This window comes from Triticum urartu, chromosome 2A (genome assembly GCF_056163025.1).
Source record: "Triticum urartu cultivar PI428250 chromosome 2A, HENAU_Tu73, whole genome shotgun sequence".
NCBI classification, from domain to species: domain Eukaryota; kingdom Viridiplantae; phylum Streptophyta; class Magnoliopsida; order Poales; family Poaceae; genus Triticum; species Triticum urartu.
In genome coordinates, this window is record NC_141874.1 from 14,235,283 (window position 1) to 14,257,793 (window position 22,511).

At 45.7% G+C, this 22,511-nt stretch overlaps 1 protein-coding gene and 1 pseudogene across 5 annotated transcripts; one reads left to right on the top strand and one right to left on the bottom strand.

Annotated features, from left to right (window-relative positions):
* The first annotated feature begins 716 nt into the window (after positions 1–716).
* Positions 717–8,933, top strand: LOC125522932 (disease resistance protein RGA4). Of its 5 annotated transcripts, none has more exons than XR_015615535.1 (4): positions 717–1,592; positions 5,730–7,900; positions 8,082–8,217; positions 8,310–8,933. XR_015615535.1 is itself a non-coding variant. In XM_048687973.2 (3 exons), exons 1-2 carry the CDS (start codon positions 808–810, stop codon positions 7,873–7,875), a joined length of 2,931 nt encoding a protein of 976 aa, XP_048543930.1. In that variant the 5' UTR covers positions 717–807; the 3' UTR covers positions 7,876–7,900; positions 8,076–8,297. The 5 variants fall into 5 exon arrangements, 1 of the variants encoding a protein (XP_048543930.1); XR_015615536.1 differs by having other exon boundaries at positions 8,082–8,193; XR_015615533.1 differs by having other exon boundaries at positions 8,076–8,217; positions 8,310–8,930.
* Positions 8,934–9,001: 68 nt separating this feature from the next.
* Positions 9,002–11,275, bottom strand: LOC147982918 (uncharacterized; annotated as a pseudogene).
* Positions 11,276–22,511: the final 11,236 nt, after the last annotated feature.

The following is a 22,511-nucleotide window of genomic DNA, read 5'->3' on the forward strand; positions in this document are numbered from 1 at the left end:
TGACAACTTGCGTTGTTTCTTTAGCTCTTCATTGGTACGTCACCCCCCCCCCCCCCCCCCCCCTCACACACACATAGAACAAGGCAACAACCAATTGAGACCTACGTCAACCGTATGTAAGTGCTTGTTCAGTTGTTCGTACCAGTGAAGATCACGCATTTGCGCCAATAATTTTGAAACTTGGACTATATAAACTCATCCCAAACGAAAGATAATTTCACTACTTTGCAAATTTTGGTTTTATATGTATGAGTAAATTACTTCGTAGTTTCATCTTTGTGATGGCTTCTACCCCATTCGGCAGATTTCCATATTTTATCCAATTTAAGCAAATTTATGCCCTTACTCTATATGGGTAATCGGCTAAATGTGGTAATTGTTGTCAGAAACGCGGCAACATTTATTTAAATTGGGTAAAAATGTGGAAAATCTGCTAATTACTGTCACAAATGTGAAACTATGGGTGTAAAAACTGGAATTCACTCTTTTTTTTAGGAACGGGCTGTACATTAATTGTCCCAAACAACATTTTGTAGGTTATCGGTTGGCAACATATATTTTTGCTGTTTGCAAGTACCAACTACCTACTTTTTAAAAAATATCCCCTAAAAAAACATGTCAAAAAGTACCAACTACTTTTTTTTAGGGTAAGTACCAACTACTTAGCCATCGTGTAATATTCAACTTGAGTGCTTGGCAGCTTAGCTGCACTAGGGTCAACTAGAGGGGAAGAGGGGTGGAGGGGGAGATGTGCATGCTATACCACCATTAAGGAAACCTGGCTCCGCCGAGTTGCTGGGCGGAGATATGGAGGTGGGGATTGCAGTGGCGACTGCTGTGACGAGGAGCGTGGTGTCGAAGCTCCTAACAGTTATAGAGAAGAGGTGGAGGGAGTTGAAGGACCTTGAGGATGACATCGGGTTCTTGCATAGAGAGCTTACCATGATTTCTGGTTCCATGGAGGTTCAGATCTCACACAAGGGGCAGCCTAGTGCTGTGGAGATCATATCTATGGAGGACTTCCGTGATCTGGCACATAACATCGAGGATTGCCTAGACCGGTTCCTTCCTTGCGGTTCATGCGAGGGGGAATCGATCCGCGATGCGAAGAAGTTCTGTGCCGAGATCGTGAGGCTCAAGCGGCGGCTGGACGAGGCACATCAGCGGAGAGAAAGACATAGCATCCACAGCCAAGCCTCCGCCGATGCCGTATCCAAGGCCAACCATAGTAATCCGGAGAAGGATACGGGCACACATGGAGCTTGTCCCGCGGTGGGCATGGAGGAACCAAAGCAGGAGCTTTGGGAGTCATTGTTTGGTGGCCAAGCAAGCAAGCTGAGGGTGATATCCATCGTGGGATTCGGGGGCTCGGGCAAGACGGCACTCGCATGGGAAGTGTATAACTGCCCTCAGGTCACCAAGCAGTTCAGTTGCCGTGCCTGGGCTGTGGCGTCCAACCACAACGACGACGCTACGACGGAGAGGCTCCTGACGGCCATACTAGAGGGTCTTGACGGAGAAGCAGCACAACCCGTGCCACAGAAACTCCGGCAACTCCAACAATGTATTACTCGTCTTCTCGAAACTAAGAGGTGAGGATCCCCATTCCTAAACTGTGACTCGATCGTCACTTCAAATAAACTGATTAGTTGGTCAGGATTTTCCCAATTTGATACGTCACTCCTATTCATCCAAAGGATAGCTTCCTTCCTATCCCCTTCTTCACACTATGATACTATTGGAGTTTTCACACTTTAGGAGTGTTATCAGCATGGATGATAGTTTTCCCATCAATTTTAAATAGACTTTTAATTGGTTAAATCGAACTCGAGATGGTACAGAGAACTTTTTGACTTTTGTAGTATAATGAGTTGCATTTAGTTGTAAAATACTCCTAGTTTTATGCACCAATCAGTTCACCCAAACAAATTTCCTCTTCTGCAAGTACACGAACTTTGGCTGTAGCAATTTTTCAGTACGAGTGTATTAATTCTAGTTTAATATCAAACTTGTCATGGTCAGTGTTGTCCTTGTAAAATTACTTGTGGTGCCATCGCCCATCGGGAACAAGTTTGTTCCGTAGAAGCAAAGAACAAACAAATTTAGAGTTTTCAAGTAGTTCTACGACTATGAAAGTGATGTCTAGCTCGTAGGTTGCCATGCTTGTATCAGTTTATAGTTCTCATCCCACTAGTCTCGTGCCTTAGTGGTCAATGCAATGGATGTCATGACTTTCCGTTCTCCTCCACCAATGATTTTCCTCATTGATATCTTCCCGTCACTTGTAGGTCAGGGATTAACTATACAGCATGTTGCTTGAACCCTCAAATTAGGCTAATGACCTCACTCAGAGCAAGATTAAGCAATTACAAATGATTTTCTTCATTGATATCTCACTTGTAGATCAATACTACTAAGCATTAAGAGGGTGTTTGTTTCTAGGGACTTATTGGCTTAGGGACTTAAAAAAGTCCCTATAAGTCTCATCTAAACCAAACAGGAGGGACTTATAGGGACTTAAATGGACATTTGGGACTTATGAAATAAGATTCTTAAGGAGGGACTTATAGTTGTAATATGGTCTTATAGGGACTTATAAGTCCCAGGAACCAAACAGGTAGGGACTTTTTAGGGACTTGTGACTTATAAGTTGGGACTAAAAAAAGTCTTAGGACTTATGAACCAAACAGGGCCTAAGTACACCGAGAGAAAATAATCTCACACTAATACTCAAAGGGAACCGCTAGGGATCAGACTACTGATCCCTATCATCCCATCAGACCACTCCATGGCCGTTAGATATAAGTCTGTATGGATGGTGGATGAAGCACCATTGCATGCTTCCTACCCCGTTAGGGAGTTTCCAAAACAAAATACAATTAATGTGGAGTTTCCAAAACAGAAGCCAATTGACGTGTGTTGAGGTTTGATTGCTTCCGAAGATCACTCACAGTTGCTGATTTTTAGGCAACTGATTTCGATTTGAAGGAAACAAATCAAATCCGACAGCTTGCTTCCTTATGATATGCATTGGTCCTTGGTTTTAGCCTTTTTTTTAGGAAACAAAAAAAATCCGGCAGCTTGCTTCCTTACGAAGCAAAATTTCTGTCTGGTGCAACTTTTTTTTTTGAATTTTGTGTCCGGTGCAACAAATACGTGCATCTACCCTTATTTTTAATGTTGTCTATCAGTTCACAACAAATTAATTTATGTTTCGCTCATTGGAGAATTTGCTTCTGTGGTAAATGATATCTGCTTCTATTTATTTGAAGGTTGATGTCCTTTGTAATGTGATATTTTGTTTCAAAAGCATCAGTATCTTGCTTATATAAACTAGAGAATTGGTTTAAACCTGCTTCCATAAAAAAGGAAACATTCCACATGTTTGAGAAGGATCACAATCTTGCTTCCATCTACTAGAGAATTGCTTACAACCAAGTATTATATTGCTTCCACTAAAGAGATAGATATTTCCAGTCATAATTACACATGGTTCTAATTCAAATGAAGGGTTTGTTTGCAAAGAAAGAACGAAAATGCTGCTGTCAAATGGAGTCATAATTACACATCCTTCTAATTCAAATGAATGATTTGTTTGCAAAGAAAGAAAGAAATGTTGTTGTCAAATGCAGAGTGTTTCAAGGCGAAGTAAAATTGCTTCCATGCGTCGAATTTCACTAATTAGACATCATGTGATGGAGGGTGTTGTCCATAGCGCCAATGGGTACAAGCTGAGGTGCCCTTGCCCGAGCGCTTCGATCTTCATTGTGCCGTCCTTGAGGTTGTATACCCTGATAGCCCGGATGTCTGAGCCATGTGGGTCTTTGTGGTGAATTCGACACGTCATCTCTGAAGTAGATGCATCCAGCATCAATCCCCTAGCGCCCCTTCATTGGCATAGAAACATATGTGAGAACTCATAAGGTAGAAAGCATATGGATAACACAAATAAATGATTTGATGCTAGCACACACTAACATGATAGAATTTTGACATGAGAAATCTACATGCTTGAGAGGCAAGATTTGGGTGCCCAAATTTAATGTTCACGAAACATTGTTCTGTTGCGGCACTACATGTCTACATGAGAAGCATATAGGAAAAATAAAGGAAGCAGGATTAACAAGAAGACGCTTATTTGGTGCTATTCAACCGGTTGTTATTCACTAATTGAAGCATACTCTATGGACCAAAGAAGCATATGTATTACAGTATAGAAGCGCAATAGATAAGAAGCATAAAAATAGTGCTCTCAATACATAAGCAGTACTTTGAAGCATGGATATTTGAAAGAAAAAAGATCAATATATGCACAATCCAAATACACATATATTCTTGATGATTTAGTGATCCACTACATATTGTACAAACTGAAATCAGCCCCCGGGAAGGGAATAAAGCAATATATGCACATAGAGATATCGAACAATATAAGTTGAAAGCACGGTACCATTATGAGCATCGGTTTGTTTGTGTTGCCACCATACAAACTGGACCTATTATAAACCATTATAAGATGAAGGCATGGAAGAGCAATTTTCTAGACGATAGTGCAAAATGAGTACAATGTAGAAGCACACAGGTATGAAGCTAGAAAATAATGCAAAGGGTGCATTATTAGTGTTTGGTGGAAGCATGCAATTTTGAAAATAAAACAAGAAAAGATTTGCTGCCAACTGTGGTTACATATTTTTGGAAGCCCTGTATACAGAAGCAATAAAAGAATTTTTTTTTCTCAACATTTGTCAACTTCATTAGAAGCACTGAATATTGAAAGAGGAATAGGCACGATTGTAGCGTACATGGCTATGCGTTATCTAATTATGACTCCATGTGGCCTAACACATGAACATCACAATACTAGGCAGACCATGAACATAAATAGCAATGACAAATTGGCAGCCCCTCTAATTTGATGATCTGGAGGGATTAGGGGAGAGGTTTACGTGCGGCCTTTGCGGGGGTTAGGTTCCTGCCGATTAATTTATTATTAATTTTCCTTATTTTTTACATACATAAGAAGGGCAACTCTTGACCGTCAGATTTCAGTTAGATCGACGGAGTACGACTGGTCTGCCGCTGGTGTCTTATCAGACTATAGATAGAAAGTGTTTCCCATACTCAAAGCAATCACAAATTGTAGAGGGATCTAAAGCATTTCCACCCGATCGTGAGTAATTTCGGAAAAATATCATGATATGCGGCCACTTGCCTTCACACGGAAGTAGCTCTCCACCCGTTCACACAAAGCTCTAGCAAGGAGGTCCACAAATGAGGGACTGTATCTGAACCACAAGAAAAAAGAAGAAAAAGCATACCTTGTCGATGCACCTTGCCGGCCAGTGCTTCATGCCCTGGCTCAACCTTACTGGCCCTCTGGCGTGTGCTGCACTGCTGCTTCAACTCGATGGCACCCTATCTATACCTGCAATACCACACAAATTAGAGAAATACCACTAACAAATTGGCGTGGTGGGTTAGGACCACGAAATTAGATAGTATCACAAAGAGGTGATCACATGATCTGCATGCGCAAATCCCTAGTGCAAGAACATATCGATGAACATGAACAAAGAACCGATGAATCTGGTTCTGCACATACGAACCATTTTAGATCCCCTGCAGATCATCTGAGCATATTACTATATTTGTTCATCTGAGCATTAACCAAAACAATTGCCTCCAAACGACAGGTCTCTTAAGTTTGTTTTTGCTAATTTTCCTGGCAGGTGTTTAATTGTCATTGATGACATCAAGATGGAGTTCTGGACCAAAATAAAACACATCTTCCCAGAGAAGACAGAAAGCAGAATACTAGTGACCACAGCTGTGACCTCAGTAGCAAATGCCTGCAGCTTGCCTGATGGTTATGTTTACAGTATGAGATCTCTTAGTGCGAAACAGTCAAAGGACTATATTGAGCAGAAGGTTTTTGTCGATCAATCCACACCTGACTTGCAGAGGGGTTCAACTGCAATCGTGGACAAATGTGATGGTCACCCACTTGCTCTTGTTAGTGTTGCCAAAGCTTTGCAAGATCACAATGTGTTGACAGGAGTTCACTGTGAAGAAATAAGCAATAACCTATGTTCCCGTATGGATGTGAACAAGAATGGTCACTTCACAAAACTGCGACAAGTTCTTATGAATAATTACAGCAGTCTACCTGACAATTCTTTCAGGGCATGCTTACAATACACAAGTATATTCCCAAATGATCGTCCCTTCAGCATGAACAGTCTTATCAGGCGATTGTCAGCCGAAGGGTACATAGAGGGTAAACATGAACGCAGTGACCTGGAAGTTGCCTATGACAACATGGAAGAACTAATCGACCGGAATATAATTCAGCGTGTAGATGCAAGCAACAATGCGAAAGTGAAGACATGCAGACCTCACAAAATCATGAACCAGTTCATGCTGCACAAGTCCAGGTCTTCGGATTTCATTTCTACATCTTTTGGTGATAAGAACCGAATTAATTGCCGTCACCTAGTTATCCAGAATCACAGGAATGGTATCAGTACCTGTCGAGCAACAAGTGGTAAGGGCAAGCAGCTGCGTCCTCGGTCTCTAACAGTCTTTGGGAGTGCAGGAAAAGCCATTTCAGATTTGAAGAATTGTGAACTGCTGAGAGTGTTGGATCTGAAAGAATGCAATGATTTGAAGGACCAACATCTCGAGGACATATACAAGCTGTTGCATCTAAAATATCTGACCCTCGGAAGTTCTGTTAGCCAACCTTTAGATGGAATGGAAAAGCTACATTATTTAGAGACACTGGACTTGAGGAAGAGGAAAACAGAGACACTACCTGTGGAAGTCATCAGTCTGCCCCACCTAGTACATGTGTTCGGAAAGATTAAGCTAAAGAAGTTGGATAGCAAGAAGCTTAACAAGTTCCTGTCAGGAGAATGTAACTTGGAGACTCTAGCAGGAGTTATTGTAGACAGCAACTCTGGATTCCCAGAACTGATGATTCATATGAAACAACTGACAAAGGTCAAGATATGGTGTGAGCCCACTGTCACAGATAACAATAAGATACTGGATCCACTTTCAGTCGCCATTCAAAAGTTTATTAAGGCTAGAATAGATACCCCAGTAGGTGCCCGTCGTCGTCTATCACTTCATTTGAACCATTATTCTAAAAGTTTACTGCAATGTCTAGACAAAGCAAATGCAACGTCGACAGTTTCTGGTAACCTTAGCTCACTGAAGATGCAAGGCGTCCTGAGACAGTTCCCTCAGTTTGTCATATCCCAGAGTGGTCTCCGGGAGCTGTGCCTTACATCTACTAATCTGACGGCAGCTGATCTTCTAAAAAATCTGCGTAAGCTACGGTACTTGGTTTATCTCAAGCTGGTTGAAGCCAGCCTTACAGGTTTTTGGATACAAGATGGAGATTTCCTAATTCTGCAACGCCTGTGCCTTGTGGTGGAAAAACCCACATTCCCCACCATCGAGAAAGGAGCTTTGACGAGACTCACTTCCATGCAGTTGCTCTGTAAAGGTCTAGTAGGTCTTTGTGACATCAAAATAGAATATCTCAGAGATATTCAAGAAATCGCGCTGGATTCTATGGTCAGTTGCGAAACCATAAAAGTCTGGGAGAATGAAGCTAAGAAGCACCCCAAGAGGCCGAGGATTTTGTTGCTCAAGAGGGTCGTTGATCCAGCCGAAACTATGCCTTCGGGGAAATATGTTTCCTCATGCCAAGTCAACAACAATTGCTACAGCAACACATGTGCTATCCATCAAATGGAAATTGAACTTGACAGCCTCAGTCTGCAGCAGAAGGGCCATGGGTCTGATCAATTCCAAGCTGGCCAAAAGCGACCTCGGCCGCCTCATTTTCCTGGAAGCGCGGGTTGATAAATCCAAGTTGGTAATGGAGCAGGTATGCACACTTCTCACGTCGTTTCGGTCTATTAAAATTGTGGCCGGTTGATATCTTTTTCACAACAACGACCTTCATGTTCTGCATACCTTTAAGATTTCTTATTTCCATTCATAAACTCTGCTATGATAGTATGTGTGTTTTAATTCAGCCTGTTTATTATCTTGCTGTGAAGGATCAGACGTTGAAGATATAAATTTAACGCGGTAGATGTGAAGCCCGGCTCTATCGTCCATTCAGCGGGCACAAAGGTTACCAACTTAGCATTGATAAGCGCCAACATAAGCAAGGAGGTGCGGCACAGGGACAGGGGGCTGGTCATCTCTTTTCTCACGTCGTCCAGTCAATTTAATTACTGAATAAATTTCCACCAAGTAGCTTGACAGATGCCTCTGTCCATGTGATGCAGGTACCGTAAAAGAGCTCATGCATTTTTGGAATTGAAAAGCAGCACTCATGACATCAGACTTCGCATGAAACAAATATATCCAACTGACACATGAGTATAAATGGGGAAAACAAGTCCTCCGACAAACTCGGGTGCAGGAATTCTATGGGTGACTTTGATACATGAGTATAAATGGGGAAAACAAGTCCTTTGCCCAGGAGCTCTTTTACGGTACCCACAAGTAAATATGAGCCGTCCATTTACTCTGATCTGATGGGTAGAATTGTTTGGTACTACAATATAGATACCTGGGAGAACCGCAACCAATAGTCCGGGAGTACCTTCATTGCAAGGGTTAATTGGTAATCCAGACCAGCTGTTAATTTGGTATTATGTGAGGGTGTCATTTTATTCCCCACTAATTACGGGATGTGATTGACGAACCAGCCGGATATCTTGACCAGGATTTGCACATACAATGCGCCGATGCATCGGGAGGATTTGTTAGCATGCTCGAACTAAGAACCAGAGATGCACAATAATTAATAATTAAGGTCGCGTTAGGCAGTCCACCGCTCCTTCAAATCCTAGAATCTACGGAGCAACTGTTAGCTCGCTCCATGGATTATAACTCCAGCTACGTTCGCTCCAGAAGCGGAGTGGAGGGACACCGACCGCGCCCTAAATTGCAAGATCAGAACTCCGGAGATGCAACTGCCGACTGTTTAGCCGAATACTCAGATAAGGCGTGTTGGATGAATGGAAAAAGATGGAGTGGAAAGAAGACCACGACTACTAAAAGGAAGAGGTTTGCCATCGGGAGTAAGAACATTAACAGGCGAATCAAGAGGTTGAAGGGAAGACAGCACAGAAGAATCAGAAGACATATGAAAGGAGGCTCCAGAATCCAGAACCCACAAAGATGTACCTGACTGAGTAGATGCCTGCGGTGATGGAGAAGTGGATGCAATTACAGCAGCAGTGGAACCAGTCGACGAAGAGCCTGAGGAAGCCAAGAGACGCTTGAGCCTCACAATGTCCTGATCGGTGAGTGACGGAGTCGAGGAAGATCCAGGAGTCCCACTGGAAGAGGAGCGCCTCTGGTCTCGCTTCTTCTCACGGCAATCAGACTCTGGATGACCTGGCCGAGAGCAGTAGCCACAGAAGGTGTCACGTCGCGACCGGCCCTTCTCAGTATAAGCAGGGCGACCCACCCCCTTGAAGGCGTGGGTAGGAGCGGTGGAGTAGTGAGCCGAGCTGACGACACTGGAGCCCAAGCAGCCAATACAGACGGGACCACCAGCAAACCGGTAGAGCGAAGGCGGGTTTCCCCAGCACGAAGCTCGGCAAGCACCTCCGAGATAAGAACACGACCACGAGCAAGCAAGTGAGCACGTCTGGGCTCAAACTTAGAGCGGAGACGAGATAAAAACTCATGGACCCGCTGAAACTCCAAGTCAGACCGTGTAGTCTGACAGCAACAACAAGTTCCACAAACAACTGTCCTCTGTGAGTCAAGCTGACGCCAGATGGCAGAACACTGTGAGTACAACTCATCAATAGACGAGTCACCCTGCTGGAGGGCATGCTCCTGACGCACCACAGAGAGGTATAGGGCATCGCCAGAGGGCTGATAGCGCTGACAGAGGTAGGACCACATCGCTGCAACAGTACCGAGGCCCATGAACTCTTAAGAAAACTGAGGAAGGACACTCGCAGTGAGAACGGCAGCAGCTCGAGCATCATCATTGCACCACTAAGTGTAGGCAGACAGCTCATCCCGGTAGAGAGAAAGAGCGTCAGAATATGCAGATACCTGCTGATCATAAGCATCAACTGCAGCATCATCAAGGACCTTGGCTGCATCACGATCGGTCTGAGAAGCATCAGCAGCAAGCACTGGCGGAACCGGCAGACCAGGAGCCACCGGAGCAACGGGGCAGGGCGGACAAGATACCTCGCCAGAGAGCACGCCCCACAGCAGAAGACCGCACATATGGATACACATGAAACCCACAAACTCAGCATAGTTGGTGCCATCAAAGATCACCGAGCAGCGAAGAACAACCACATAGCCCGAAGATGACATACTGAGATATCTCGCTATCTGTCTGTCTTTTTTTATCAACGCAAGCAGACCCGAACTGGATCGGGATTGAGCTAGCGCTCGCACACGAGCGAGTAGGGAATCGCCCGAGGGCGGGCAGAGGAGCGCGCAGGGAGGAAGCCCCTCAGCTGGAAGGAGCCGGCTGGGGCAACAGCAGCCCGCCGAACGGGCGAGGAGCAGCACCTGCCCGACCTCGGAGCCGGGCCGGACAGCAGGGCGCAGGGGGCAGACGGGGGCAGCCGGCAGCAAGAACAACAACGGGAGCGGTGGCCGGAGCCGAGCCAGGTCGCGACGGCGACCGAGGCAGGAGGCGAAGGCGGCCGGGGCGCAGCCAGCAGAAGGCGGAGCAGGCCGAGGCGCGGCCGGCAGGGGATGGAGCAGGCCGAAGCATGGCCGGGAGGAGGCAGAGCAGGCCGGATCCGCAGCGAGGAAGACCGGGACGGCTGGATCCACGGCGAGGAGAGCCGGACTGGCAGTGGGCGGATCGAGGGAGAAGTTAGCACGGAGTTGCAGCGTGCGGGAGAGAGGGAACCTAACATCTAATACCATGTTGGATGAATGGCAACTGCATTCTTAAGAGGGCCAGAGGCCAATACATGTACATATGTATGATAAAGTGTAAGAGACCCCTTATACAATGAGGATAAACCGAAAAAAACTATACACATCTAACAAGGCGCACGTCCAGGGAGGCCTCGCCGCCGACCATGGTTGTAATTAAGTTTCCATGGAGCGTAGCCGGTGACAGATGCATACAAGGGCCGGCGGGATGATGTGGCCATGGCCGTGCATGGTCACTGGATCAAGGGCGGAAGCGAGTGATTGTGAGACACCGGGAGGGAATAAGATCTCAGAAATTAATATAAACATTACCCTTATGTTAGGAAAGAAAAAGGTCTGAACCACCCTTTCAAATCAATGGTTGGATTTAATTGGTACTCCCACCCCTATCAAAACAGTACCAAGGTACCGTAAACAAGCTCAAATGCATTGCAAAACTTGTAGGCAAAAGAACTAGACAATCGGGCTAGGGGAAGTGCGCATACTTGCGTAAATTCAAGATTGTGGTTTTACACACAGGGTTTCACTTTCACATCGTGTGAATGGCTCATAAAGCATATATATATATGCAGCTGGTGATAAATCGTTGTCACGCAGACTAAATGAAGGTTTGATTACAGGGGATACATGCAGTGACGGCAGGAGGGGCGGGCCGACCACCTGGCCACCGCGACGGCCGGCGTAAGCCGACCACATGCGCCGTCGGTGACGGCCAACGCGCCTTGTCCGGTCTGGGTGGACACCCACAGGGCTACCTACAGGTTAGCCGGCTCCAACTTGACCAGGGCAGATTCAGAGTTTGAAGGCAGAGTACATCCTCTGTTTTCTGGTACATCTCCATTCCTGGTTTCAAAGCATATTTCCCGCGCAAAGTGCTTTTTTTTAACAACAAAGGATGACCCGCGCGAGTGCTGACAGCTGAAACCAATCCACCACGCGCGAGCTAGTCAATCTGTAAGCATTGATAGGTCCCACTACAAGCAAGGAGGCACCCTGTTCATCCCTCTTCTCAGGTCGTCCTGCCAGTTTAGTTTTTGAATAAACTCCAAACATGTAGCATGCCAACTGGTGAAGGACTTGCTCTCCCCGTATATACTCATGTATCTTTTTTTTTTAGGCTAATATACTCATGTATCAAAGTCACCTATAAAATTTGCATTTAAGAGTCCTGCACCCGAGTCCGTTGGATGATAAATGTATGTATTGTATCAGTTTGATTGATGATGCCGACGACAAATTCACTTGCATCTATTCGTTTCATGCGAAATTTGAGGTCAGGAATGCTTTTATTCAGTTTCAAAAAACTGCATTGCAAAACTTGTAGGCAAAAGAAGTACTGTAGATGTGTACAGTCAGACTAGGAGAAGGAAACCTGCGTAAATCCAAAATTGTGGGTATCTTTATCATGTGAATGGCTCCTGAAGCTCATACATGCAGCTGGTGACAAATCGTTGTCACGCAGACTAAATGAAGGTTTGTTTACGGGGGAAGCCAATGTGGTCCACTCTAGCATAGCATATTAGAGACTAGGAAATTAAGGAGGTTGGACTAGAGGGGCTGCCAATGTGATCCCCTCTAGCATATACTCTCTCCGTTTGAAAAAGTTTGTCTCAAGTTTGTCCCTAGGTGCTAGGTACTACATTCATTTGAGGAAGTAGTGCTAGGTATATCTATTTGAGGGATAAACTTTTTCGGACAGGGGGAGTAGCATCTAAAAGGACTACATCTGAGCCTAGGAAATTAAGGTGGTTCAGTAATCAGTAGTCGGTATCCGGTGTGCATTTTGCATATTTAAAACTAACAGCAACAAATTAAGAATTCATCTGTGCTATTTGGACAAACCAGCAGATGAGGATACATCCAGCGACACTTGAGGCTTCCAAGGGACGTTCATGGAGGAAGATTGCTCGCTTGTTTAGCCAAAAAGGTGTGGTTAGAGAAGGGGCGAGGCAGCTCGTGCTGGTGGGAAGCGAAACACACCTCTCGCTCCATCGGGATGGCTTAGCTCGCCCGCCAGGAACCGGTGTACTGGAAGGGGCGGAGGCGGCTGGTGGAGGAGGAGCGACGCGTCGGGTGGGAGAAGCATATCACTCGTGCCACCGCGACGGCAGCCCCCCTGCGCCGCCGCCGGCGGCCAACGCGTCTGGTGCGGGGAGGGCTACAGAAGCAGGCCGGGCTAGCAGGCTGCGACTTGACCGGGTGGGGGCAGAATGGTCACAAGTCTGTTCAAACCGGACCGTGTACTTCCTCTGTTCCAAGTTTGAAGGCAGAGTACATCCTCTGTTCCCTGATACTCCCTCCGCTTTAGTAAGCATTTTTTCAAGACATATTTCGTCAAGCTTTATTCAACCGTCACAATATTTATAGAGGATGAACAAAAGATCACTAGGTTGGTCTAACCAGACATGGTGACCAACGCCTGGTTGTAGAGCATGCTCCATTGAATTGCGAGTCTCGAAATTCAAACTCCTAAATTCACGAATAAAATTTAATAAATCAAAAACTCCAGAGTAATCTACGATTTCATGTATGATAGCTTCATACATAGCCACGCTATGTTGCGTAATATCATCAACCATCACCTTGCAGTCAGAAGCGACGAGGATCCTCTGCAACAACCATTGATTCCTTGACCGTCAAAACTTCTACAGTTGCAGGGTCCGAGATGATCCTGAGTACAATGACCGAAGCTCCAAAAAAAAAAGCACCCCTGGATCAGGACTCACCGCAGCCACCGCTCCACTCCAGAGGTCCCTGCTATGGCCGCGTTAATACTGAGTTTAGTGAGATTATGGTTTCCATTGCCTCGGCCTTGGGGCTACCACACGCACTTTTGGCCTCTTAGGCTTGTCAAAGATTTGAAGATTGCTCAAAAAGGACTTAATAAAGTGGTGACTTCATAGTGGGCTTTGATATGTATCCTCATAGATAGCTTTTCTTCTCGCTCCCCAAATTGCCGACAGGGTGATCATCATGCGGATGAAATCTTCATGACATAGAATGCCATGCCTTACATAGATTATTTTTTTTGCATTTGTGATCTGGTGCTGACACATGTGCTTGACCAGGCCCTACTCTGATAACGCCCATACACTCCATGCCACTGTAATCTGCTTATTGCCCAGACAGGCCCATGTGATACAATTTTTGCCTGTTTGCACTAGTGCAGAGCCGGGTAATAGCACCGGTTCGTAAGGCCCTTTAGTGCCGGTTCGATAACCGGCACTAAAGTGTCGGCACTAAAGCCCCCCCCCCCCCCCCCCCCCGCGTTTAGTACCGGTTCAGCACGGACCGATGCTAAAGGGCAACCACGTGGCACGAGCCAGCTCCGCGGGCCGGGAGCCCTTTAGTACCGGTTGGTGACACCAACCGGTATTAAAAGGTATGATTTCTTTTTCATTTAATTTTGTGTTTTTCATTTAATTCTTTTTTGTTTGCTGGTATTTTACGATACTACACATTTGTACACGTTATGCATATATATATATATATATATATATATATAATTTCTAGTAGAACCGATCATATATATATATATATATATATATCATCAAATGTCTCACAAACCACCATATTAATTCACACATACACACATGTATATATATATATATATACAATTAGCTAGCTATATACAATTTCTCCTACATGTTGCCTTCGGAGCCAGTGGCATTAGCCTAATTGGTGCCTTCGGAGCACGATGACAATTGGAAATGGTTCATGGGGGCGGTAGCGGGTAATGGTATTCTCCCTTCGGATCTATGACCTGGTCGAGCAAAAACCCGCTATTTCCTCTTGAAGTGCTTGTACGCGCTCCGTTTGTAGGAGCTTGTCCCGCACCTTTATGCCTGTGTATTAGTTGTGCGACTAGATATCGATAATGGTGTAAAAGTTGTGAATAGTGTTCTGACAAACGTACTCATTCCTGTCTTTGAGATCTGCTACTTTCGGACGCCATCATGCGAATGTTCTCGCAAACGCAGTATGCATACAGATCAGTCCCCTGCGCCTACTGAAGGGCCTTTACGAGAATGGAATTTGATCAGATAATAATTAATCAAGCATGATAATTAAAAAGATGGCAGCTAGCTAGCTAGCTAGTACTACTTAATTACTTACCTTGGGTCGAAACCATTTCAGTTTTTGTTTCCATTGGCCTGGAGTGACGCTGATGAACCTTGCCCAAGCCCTGCCCGCCGACAAAGAAAATGAATAAAGGGGTTATTAAATAGTTCATATCAGGAAATGATGAACTAAATAGGCCGAGATATATAGTTAATAATGATTGAAATTACCTGTTGACTATCCCAAACAAGATGTTATAGTCATTTTTTATTTTGAGTAGTGAGTCCAGTATTTCAACTGTTCCGGCGTCAACTTTAATGATACACAAGATCCAGTGAAATCTGCATGCACACACGTTTGCATGTCTTAATTAAACGGGCATATGTAAGCAAAAACATGTACCTAGCTAGTAGGCAAAACCGAGAATTTGTAGTACAAGACAGTGTGACTCACTGGAAATTGTAAGGAAGTAGTAAATCTTCATTGTATTTGAGGCGCTTCAAGAACTCTAGCATGCTGTCCTCTACACTTTTTTCATAATATGCATATATTTTCCATGTGTATTCATTAACGGTGTTTGGGTCAATGAACCCAATGCCATAGCGTCCACCTTTTTTCATTTCATATATCTTCATCCTGCATAATACCACAGAAAAGAATATAGTGAGAATAATTACAGGTAATGATTGATCAAAAGGATCACTACAGCTAGTTTGAGACTTAAATTACAGAAATAAATCACTTATAGACAATAGCAACTGACGATAGATTTGTCGAGTGCGTCTTGATTGTATAACTGAAACAGTTCAGAATACTCAACGTACACAACTTTCTCCTGGTAGTAATGATCCTTCTTGACCTCCACCATGAGGGACTCTCGATTGGAAATCTTGGTAATATCCATGTACCATTGATGCAATTCATACATTCTCGTTGGGAGCTTCTTGACCTCGTCTGGCTTGACCAAAGGTTGGCCCCGGACATATTTCCGTTTTATTTCCTCCTCTCTAAGCACAGGCATGGGCTCGATCTCGAGGAGTTGTCCAACAGTGATCTTGAGAATTTCAGCCTGCGTTATATGCTCCTCGGTTATTACCACATTGCCCACCTCAGATATGTTAACGGTTTGCCCACAATAATATTGGGCGCGCGTACTCTTATGTGTTGCTGGCACAACAAGTGGGGGGATCGATTGCGCCGCCTGTTCTCCCAGCTGGGGAACGGTTTTCCCGCAGTTTTGACAGCTGCTTATTGTCTTCTCGAGCTCGAGCTCGCCTCCTTCTGTATACGTGCTCGATTTAAATTCCTGATGTGGCGCTCATAGTCTGTGTCAACAGGCTTGGGAGCTGGTGGTTGAGCCATACGAATGAAGTGGTCAATCGTTTCCTCAGGCACTTTCTCCCTTGGCGGCGGTGGTGGTTTCGGTGCAAAATGGGCTTCCACCTCGGCCTTCGATATGGTTGCGTTTCCCTCCTCGGACTTGTCATATGGCCTCTGCGGAAGAGGCGCGAGGCTTGGACCATATTTATATCGCTTGCCTCGGCCTGTACTTCCTGTACTACCTCGACTCGTACCGCTACGCACCATAACTGCGGGGTGTCTCTTCTACGATTGCTGAGGCGGCGGAGACGGCTGACGTGGCTGAGTTGGACGAGGAGGAGTGGCCTGAAGCTGTGCCGGACTTGGAGGAGGAGTGGCTTGAAGTTGTGCCAGACTTGGAGGAGGAGTGGACGTCTGACGCTGTGTCGGACTTGGAGGAGGAGTGGCCTGACACTTTGCCGGACTTGGAGGAGGAGGAGTGGCCTCACGCGTTGGTGGACTTGGAGGAGCGGGAGTCTGCTGACTCAGTGGCGGACTTCGATGAGGAGTCGGGTGACGCGGTGTCGGTGGCCTTCGAAAGACGATGCAATCCTTTCTCCATAGGAGGACACGATGTATGGCCTCTCCCAATGTGTGCTCGTCGTCACCTCCAGGAATGTCAAGCTGTAGCCCCGAATATGGGTCCACCACCTCATCAACCAAGACACGAGCATAGCCCGCTGGAATCGGGTTGCAATGGAAGGTTGCCTCCGGGGGATTTGTAAAAGCAACGGCGTCCGCCACCTTCATGGATATGTTCTTCATTTTGAAGTGTAGCTCGCAGTTAGTGTTCTCCATGATGTCATCCACAGGGTATCTATCCAGCATTACGTCGCCCGGGGCAGAACCCACGCTGCTTCTCGGCATGAATGGGGCGGTGCTATCCAATGCTGGATGATCATCCGCTTGCTGCTGCCGCTGCTGAGACCCCCTTTCCTGGCTAAGTGAGTCGATCTGCTGCTGCTACTGCTGGAATTTGAGTGCCAAGTCCGCGTGCCTTGCTTCTAGGCCTTGAAGGCATTCCGCGTCCTGCTTCCTCTGCTCCTCCTCCATCTTCCTCTTCTTCTCCTTCGCAATCTTCTTTCTCGCACGCTTTCTGTAGTCGGTGTTCCAGTCCGAAAACCCCTCATACCACGGAATAGCGCCCTTGCCTTGTGTTCTTCCCAAGTGTTCAGGATTTCCCAAGGCACGTGTAAGCTCGTTGTTCTCTCTGTTGGGCTCGAACACCCCTGTTCGAGCCTCTTCTATTGCAACAAGTAGCTGTTCGTCGGCTCCGTTCAGACATGCCTTCGTCGAAACTTTGCCTGTCTTCGGGTCCAACTCCCCCCCATGCGCATAGAACCAAGTCCTGCACCTGGGGGCCAGCTCCTAGTAACCGGAGTGACACCTGCATCCTCCATCTCTTTCTCAGACTTATCCCACTTAGGCATTGCCACCGCGTAGCCACCTGGCCCCAGCTTATGGAACTTATCCTTTTTTCGGCATTCTTCTTGTTTATTCTCGACCGTTTCTTAGCTAATTCCGAATCCTTGAATTTCACGAAATCGTCCCAATGAGCACTTTGCTTCTCTAGTGTTCCCTCGAATACTGGAGTCTTCCTTCCTCCCTTGACGTACTTGTCCCATTCACGATTCTTGTGGTTCTTGAATGCAACTGCCATCTTCTTAATAGAAGCGTCCTTGACTTTCTCCACATCTGCATCTGTGAAATGATCTGGTAGGGTGAAATGTTCCATGAGAGTTTCCCAAAGCAGACCTTTTTATTTGTCGTCGACAAAAGTAAGATCTGGACGTGGCTTTGCTGGCTCTCTCCATTCTTGAAGGGAGATCGGGAGTTGGTCCTTCACAAGAACTCCGCACTGACGAATGAACTTGTCCGCAATCTTCTTAGGCGCTAATGGTTCACCATTAGGTTTGATGGCCTCGATATTGTACTTTACGCCCTCCTTCAACTTTTTGTATGGGCCTCATTTCGTCCTGTTGCCTGAAGATTTGCTCGATCTGGATGGCTGAAAGAAGAAAGATCGATTCGTTAATATATCTTCAAGTCATTTAAAACATGTGATGATCACCAGATGCCTGCTTATATAAATATATATACCTCGCCGGTCTTTGTTGTTTCAAGATCAACATTTTCTTCGTCATCATCATAATCATAGTTCATGACTTCATCAATTCGGTCGTCGCGATCGAATATCATATCACCCTCCCCGGTGTTGTTTAGAAATTCGGAGCCGTCATACTCTTCTTCATTCTGATCATCATCTGGCCCGCGAGGATGGCGTATCATATCAAACATGGCCTGTTCTCCCTCTCTGCCGGTATTGTCCACCATAGCTTTTATTTAACTAATCCAAAATAAATATAAAACAATTTAGTATTCAAATTACATTGTCTCGAATAATAGATATAATCTCGAATACATCGTCTTGAATAATAGATATAATCTCGAATACATCGTCTCGAATAATATATAATCTCGAATACATTGTCTCTAATATTATATATCGAATACATCACTGGCTAGGTAGCTAATAAAGATCGAATACTACAGAAGAATCTAGGCCGCTCGCGGTTCGTGTGGCGCGGGCGGTGGACACCCAAAGAGAAGGAACCCTCACAGGATCATAGCTCAAGTGAGATCCCTGAAGAACCTGCCAGGTATTGGAGAACCTGCCTCCCTCTAACGCAACCATGTAGCGATGGACGTGCTCGTCCTCCTCCCTGACACGGCGACGTACCACCTCCGGCGGGGCCGGCTCCCTCCGAACCGAAAGTGGCCCACGCGAACGCCACCAAAGGAGATCAGGGTCAACGACGGGACCCGGGGCCGGGTTCCTCATCAAGCGGCGCGCCCCTCCAGGCAGCACCTCCCAGTGCCAGCCCGGCGGAGCCCAGTCCCAGACATGGGTCAGCCGGACGTCGGAAGGGTCGACGGCGAGGATGCGGGCCGGGCATCGTCGAGAACAAATACTAGCTATATGCCCGCAAAAAGTAACATTTTTTTAATGATTGGATTTTGATAACTAAAATTTCTAACATTTCTATATAACTAACATTTCTATAACATTTCTAACAATGCTATATAACTAACATTTCTAATATTTCTATAACTAAAAATCAGAAGAAAAAATTATAACATTTGTATATAACTAACATTTGTATAACATTTCTAATATTTCCATAACTAAAAAATATTCTAAATTTTTTCTAACTATTTCTATAACTAAAAAACAGAAAAATTTCTAACATTTCTATAAATATTTCTATAACTAAAAAACAGAAGAAAAAAATATATAACTGAAAAACAGAAAAACAAAGTGTATGTGTGCGTGTGTGTGTGCTCACCGGCGAGGCGAGAGGTGACGGGGGGCGGCGACGGGGACGGCGACGGGCGGCGACGACGGGGATGGCGACGACGGGGACAGGGATGGGGCGGCGACGATGGGGACGGGGACGACGTGAGACGGCCGGGACGGGGCGGCGGTGACGACGGGGACGGGGACGACGGGGCGGCGACGACGGGGACGGGGACTGGGACGGGGCGGCGACGGGGGGCGGCGACGAGGGATATGGAGACAGGGGCGGCGGGCGACGGGGCAGAGGAGAAGAAGCAGATGAGAAACTGAATTTTTTGAAGTGTTTTCTTATATAGGATGGACCTTTAGTACCGGTTGGAGCCACCAACCGATACTAAAGGCCTGTTTTGGTCAGGCCAAGCGGCGGGAAGCGCGCCCCCTTTAGTACCGGGTGGTGGCTCCAACCGGTACTAAAGGCCCCCCCTTTAGTACCGGTTGGTGCCATGAACCGGTACTAAAGGGGGTGCACTGGCGCAGGTGCGGTGCGGCAAGTTTAGTCCCACCTCGCTAGCCGAGGGGCGTCCGCACTGGTTTATAACCCCTCGTGCGGTAGCTCTCTCGAGCTCCTCTCCAAAGCAGGCCTACTGGGCCTACATGTTCTGTGCTGCCCTGTGGGCCTACTGGGCCTTTGCGGGCCTGCATCCTGGCCCAACAACAGGTTGGGTTTCTAGTCGTATGCAGGCCGCTCTGGCCCAGTAGGCGGGCTTTTTTTGCTTTATTTATTTTTGTTTTATTTATTTTTGAGTTGTTTTTTTTCTGTATTTAGAGTTTCTTTGTGAATATTTTTGCTTTAGGTACAAAAAATTACAAACTTTCTATTAGTGCCCGTAGTTTTCAAATTTGAATAGTTTAAATTTTGAATTATTTGAAATTAGTGTGAATCACTAGTTTGTGAATAACTTAACTTTAAAAATCAGTAAAGGCATGAAAGAATTTGTTTGCACATAAAATTTCTTCGCGTTTCAAATGCCAAAACACATAACTACCCTAACTATTACAGAGATTCCCTCCTCGGTGTGAAACAAAGAAAAAAAGTGATGATAGTGAAGCCAAATCTTTGGGTGTGAAACTTTTTCTTCGCGTGTGTCCCTTTGCGCCATAACCATGGAAAATCTTCATCATTTAACCGGATGCTCGGGTCAATATTCACTGTGGATGGAGCAATTTCATCAAACTTTTCATAATCTTCTGACATGTCTGTCTTGTCATCCACTCTCACAATGTTTCTCTTCCCAGAAAGAACTATGTGCCGCTTTGGCTCATCGTACGATGCATTCGCTTCCTTATCTTTTCTTTTTCTCGACTTGGTAGACATGTCCTTCACATAGAAAACCTGTGCCACATCATTGGCTAGGACGAATGGTTTGTCTGCATACGCAAGATTGTTGAGATCCACTGTTGTCATTCCGTACTGCGGGTCTTCCGTTACCCCGCCTCGTGTCATATTGACCCATTTGCACCGAAACAAAGGGACCTTCAAACCACGTCAATAGTCAAGTTCCCATATGTCCTGTATATAACCATAATATGTTTCCTTTCCCGTCTTGGTTTCTGCATCAAAGCGAACACCACTGTTTTGGTTGGTGCTCTTCTTATCTTGGGCGATCGTGTAAAATATATTACCATTTATCTCGTACCCTTTGAAAGTCATTATATTCGAAGATGGTAACTGGGAAAGCAAGTACAGGTCATCTTCAATAGAGGCGTCATGCATGGTACGTGTCTGCAACCAGCTGGCGAAACTCCTGGTTTGTTCACGTGTAATCCAGTCATCAGACCGCTCCGGGTGTTTGGAGCGTAGCAAATTCTTGTGTTCATCCATATACGGAGCCACCAAGGCGGAATCCTGTAGAACTGTGTAGTGTGCTTCAGTGAGAGAATGTCCGTCCATACATATTATTTGTTCCCCTCCTAGCGTGCCTTTTCCATCCAGTCTGCCCTTATGCCGCGATTCAGGAACACCAATCGGCTTAAGGTCAGGAATAAAGTCAATACAAAACTCAATGACCTCCTCATTTTTATGGCCCTTGGAGATGCTTCCTTCTGGCCTAGCACGGTTATGAACATATTTTTTAAGACTCCCATGAACCTCTCAAAGTGGAACATATTGTGTAAAAATACAGGACCCAAAACGTTAATCTCTTCGCATAGGTGAACTAGGACGTGTGTCATGATGTTGAAGAAGGATGGTGGGAACATCAACTCGAAACTGACAAGACATTACACCAAATCATTCTCTAACCTTGGTATGATTTCTGGATCGATTACCTTCTGAAAGATTGCATTGAGAAATGCACATAGCTTCACAATGGCTAATCGAACGTTTTCCGGTAGAAGCCCCCTCAATGCAACCGGAAGCAGTTGCGTCATAATCACGTGGCAGTCATGAGACTTTAGGTTCTGGAACTTTTTCTCTGCCATGTTTATTATTCCCTTTATATTCGACGAGAAGGCAGACGGTACCTTAATACTAAGCAGGCATTCAAAGAAGATTTCCTTCTCTTATTTGGTAAGAGCGTAGCTTGCATGACCCTGATGTATGGCGTCTTTTCCGTGCATACGTTGCTGGTCCTCCCGTGTCTCAGGTGTATCTTTTGTCTTCCCATACATGCCCAAGAAGCCAAGCAGGGTCACACAAAGATTCTTCGTCACGTGCATCACGTCGATTGCGGAGCGGACCTCTAGGTCTTTCCAATAGGGCAGGTCCCAAAATATAGATTTCTTCTTCCATATGGGTGCGCGTCCGTCAGCATCATTCGGAACAGGTTGTCCACCA

What these genes read in the sequence shown, in the direction of transcription:
- LOC125522932 (XM_048687973.2), top strand. Translation starts at nt 808, where the DNA reads ATGGAGGTGGGGATTGCAGTGGCGACTGCTGTGACGAGGAGCGTGGTG. An exon ending in CGTCTTCTCGAAACTAAGAG is followed by an intron (nt 1,593 to 5,729) that starts GTGAGGATCCCC and finishes TTTTCCTGGCAG; the next exon opens with GTGTTTAATTGTCATTGATG.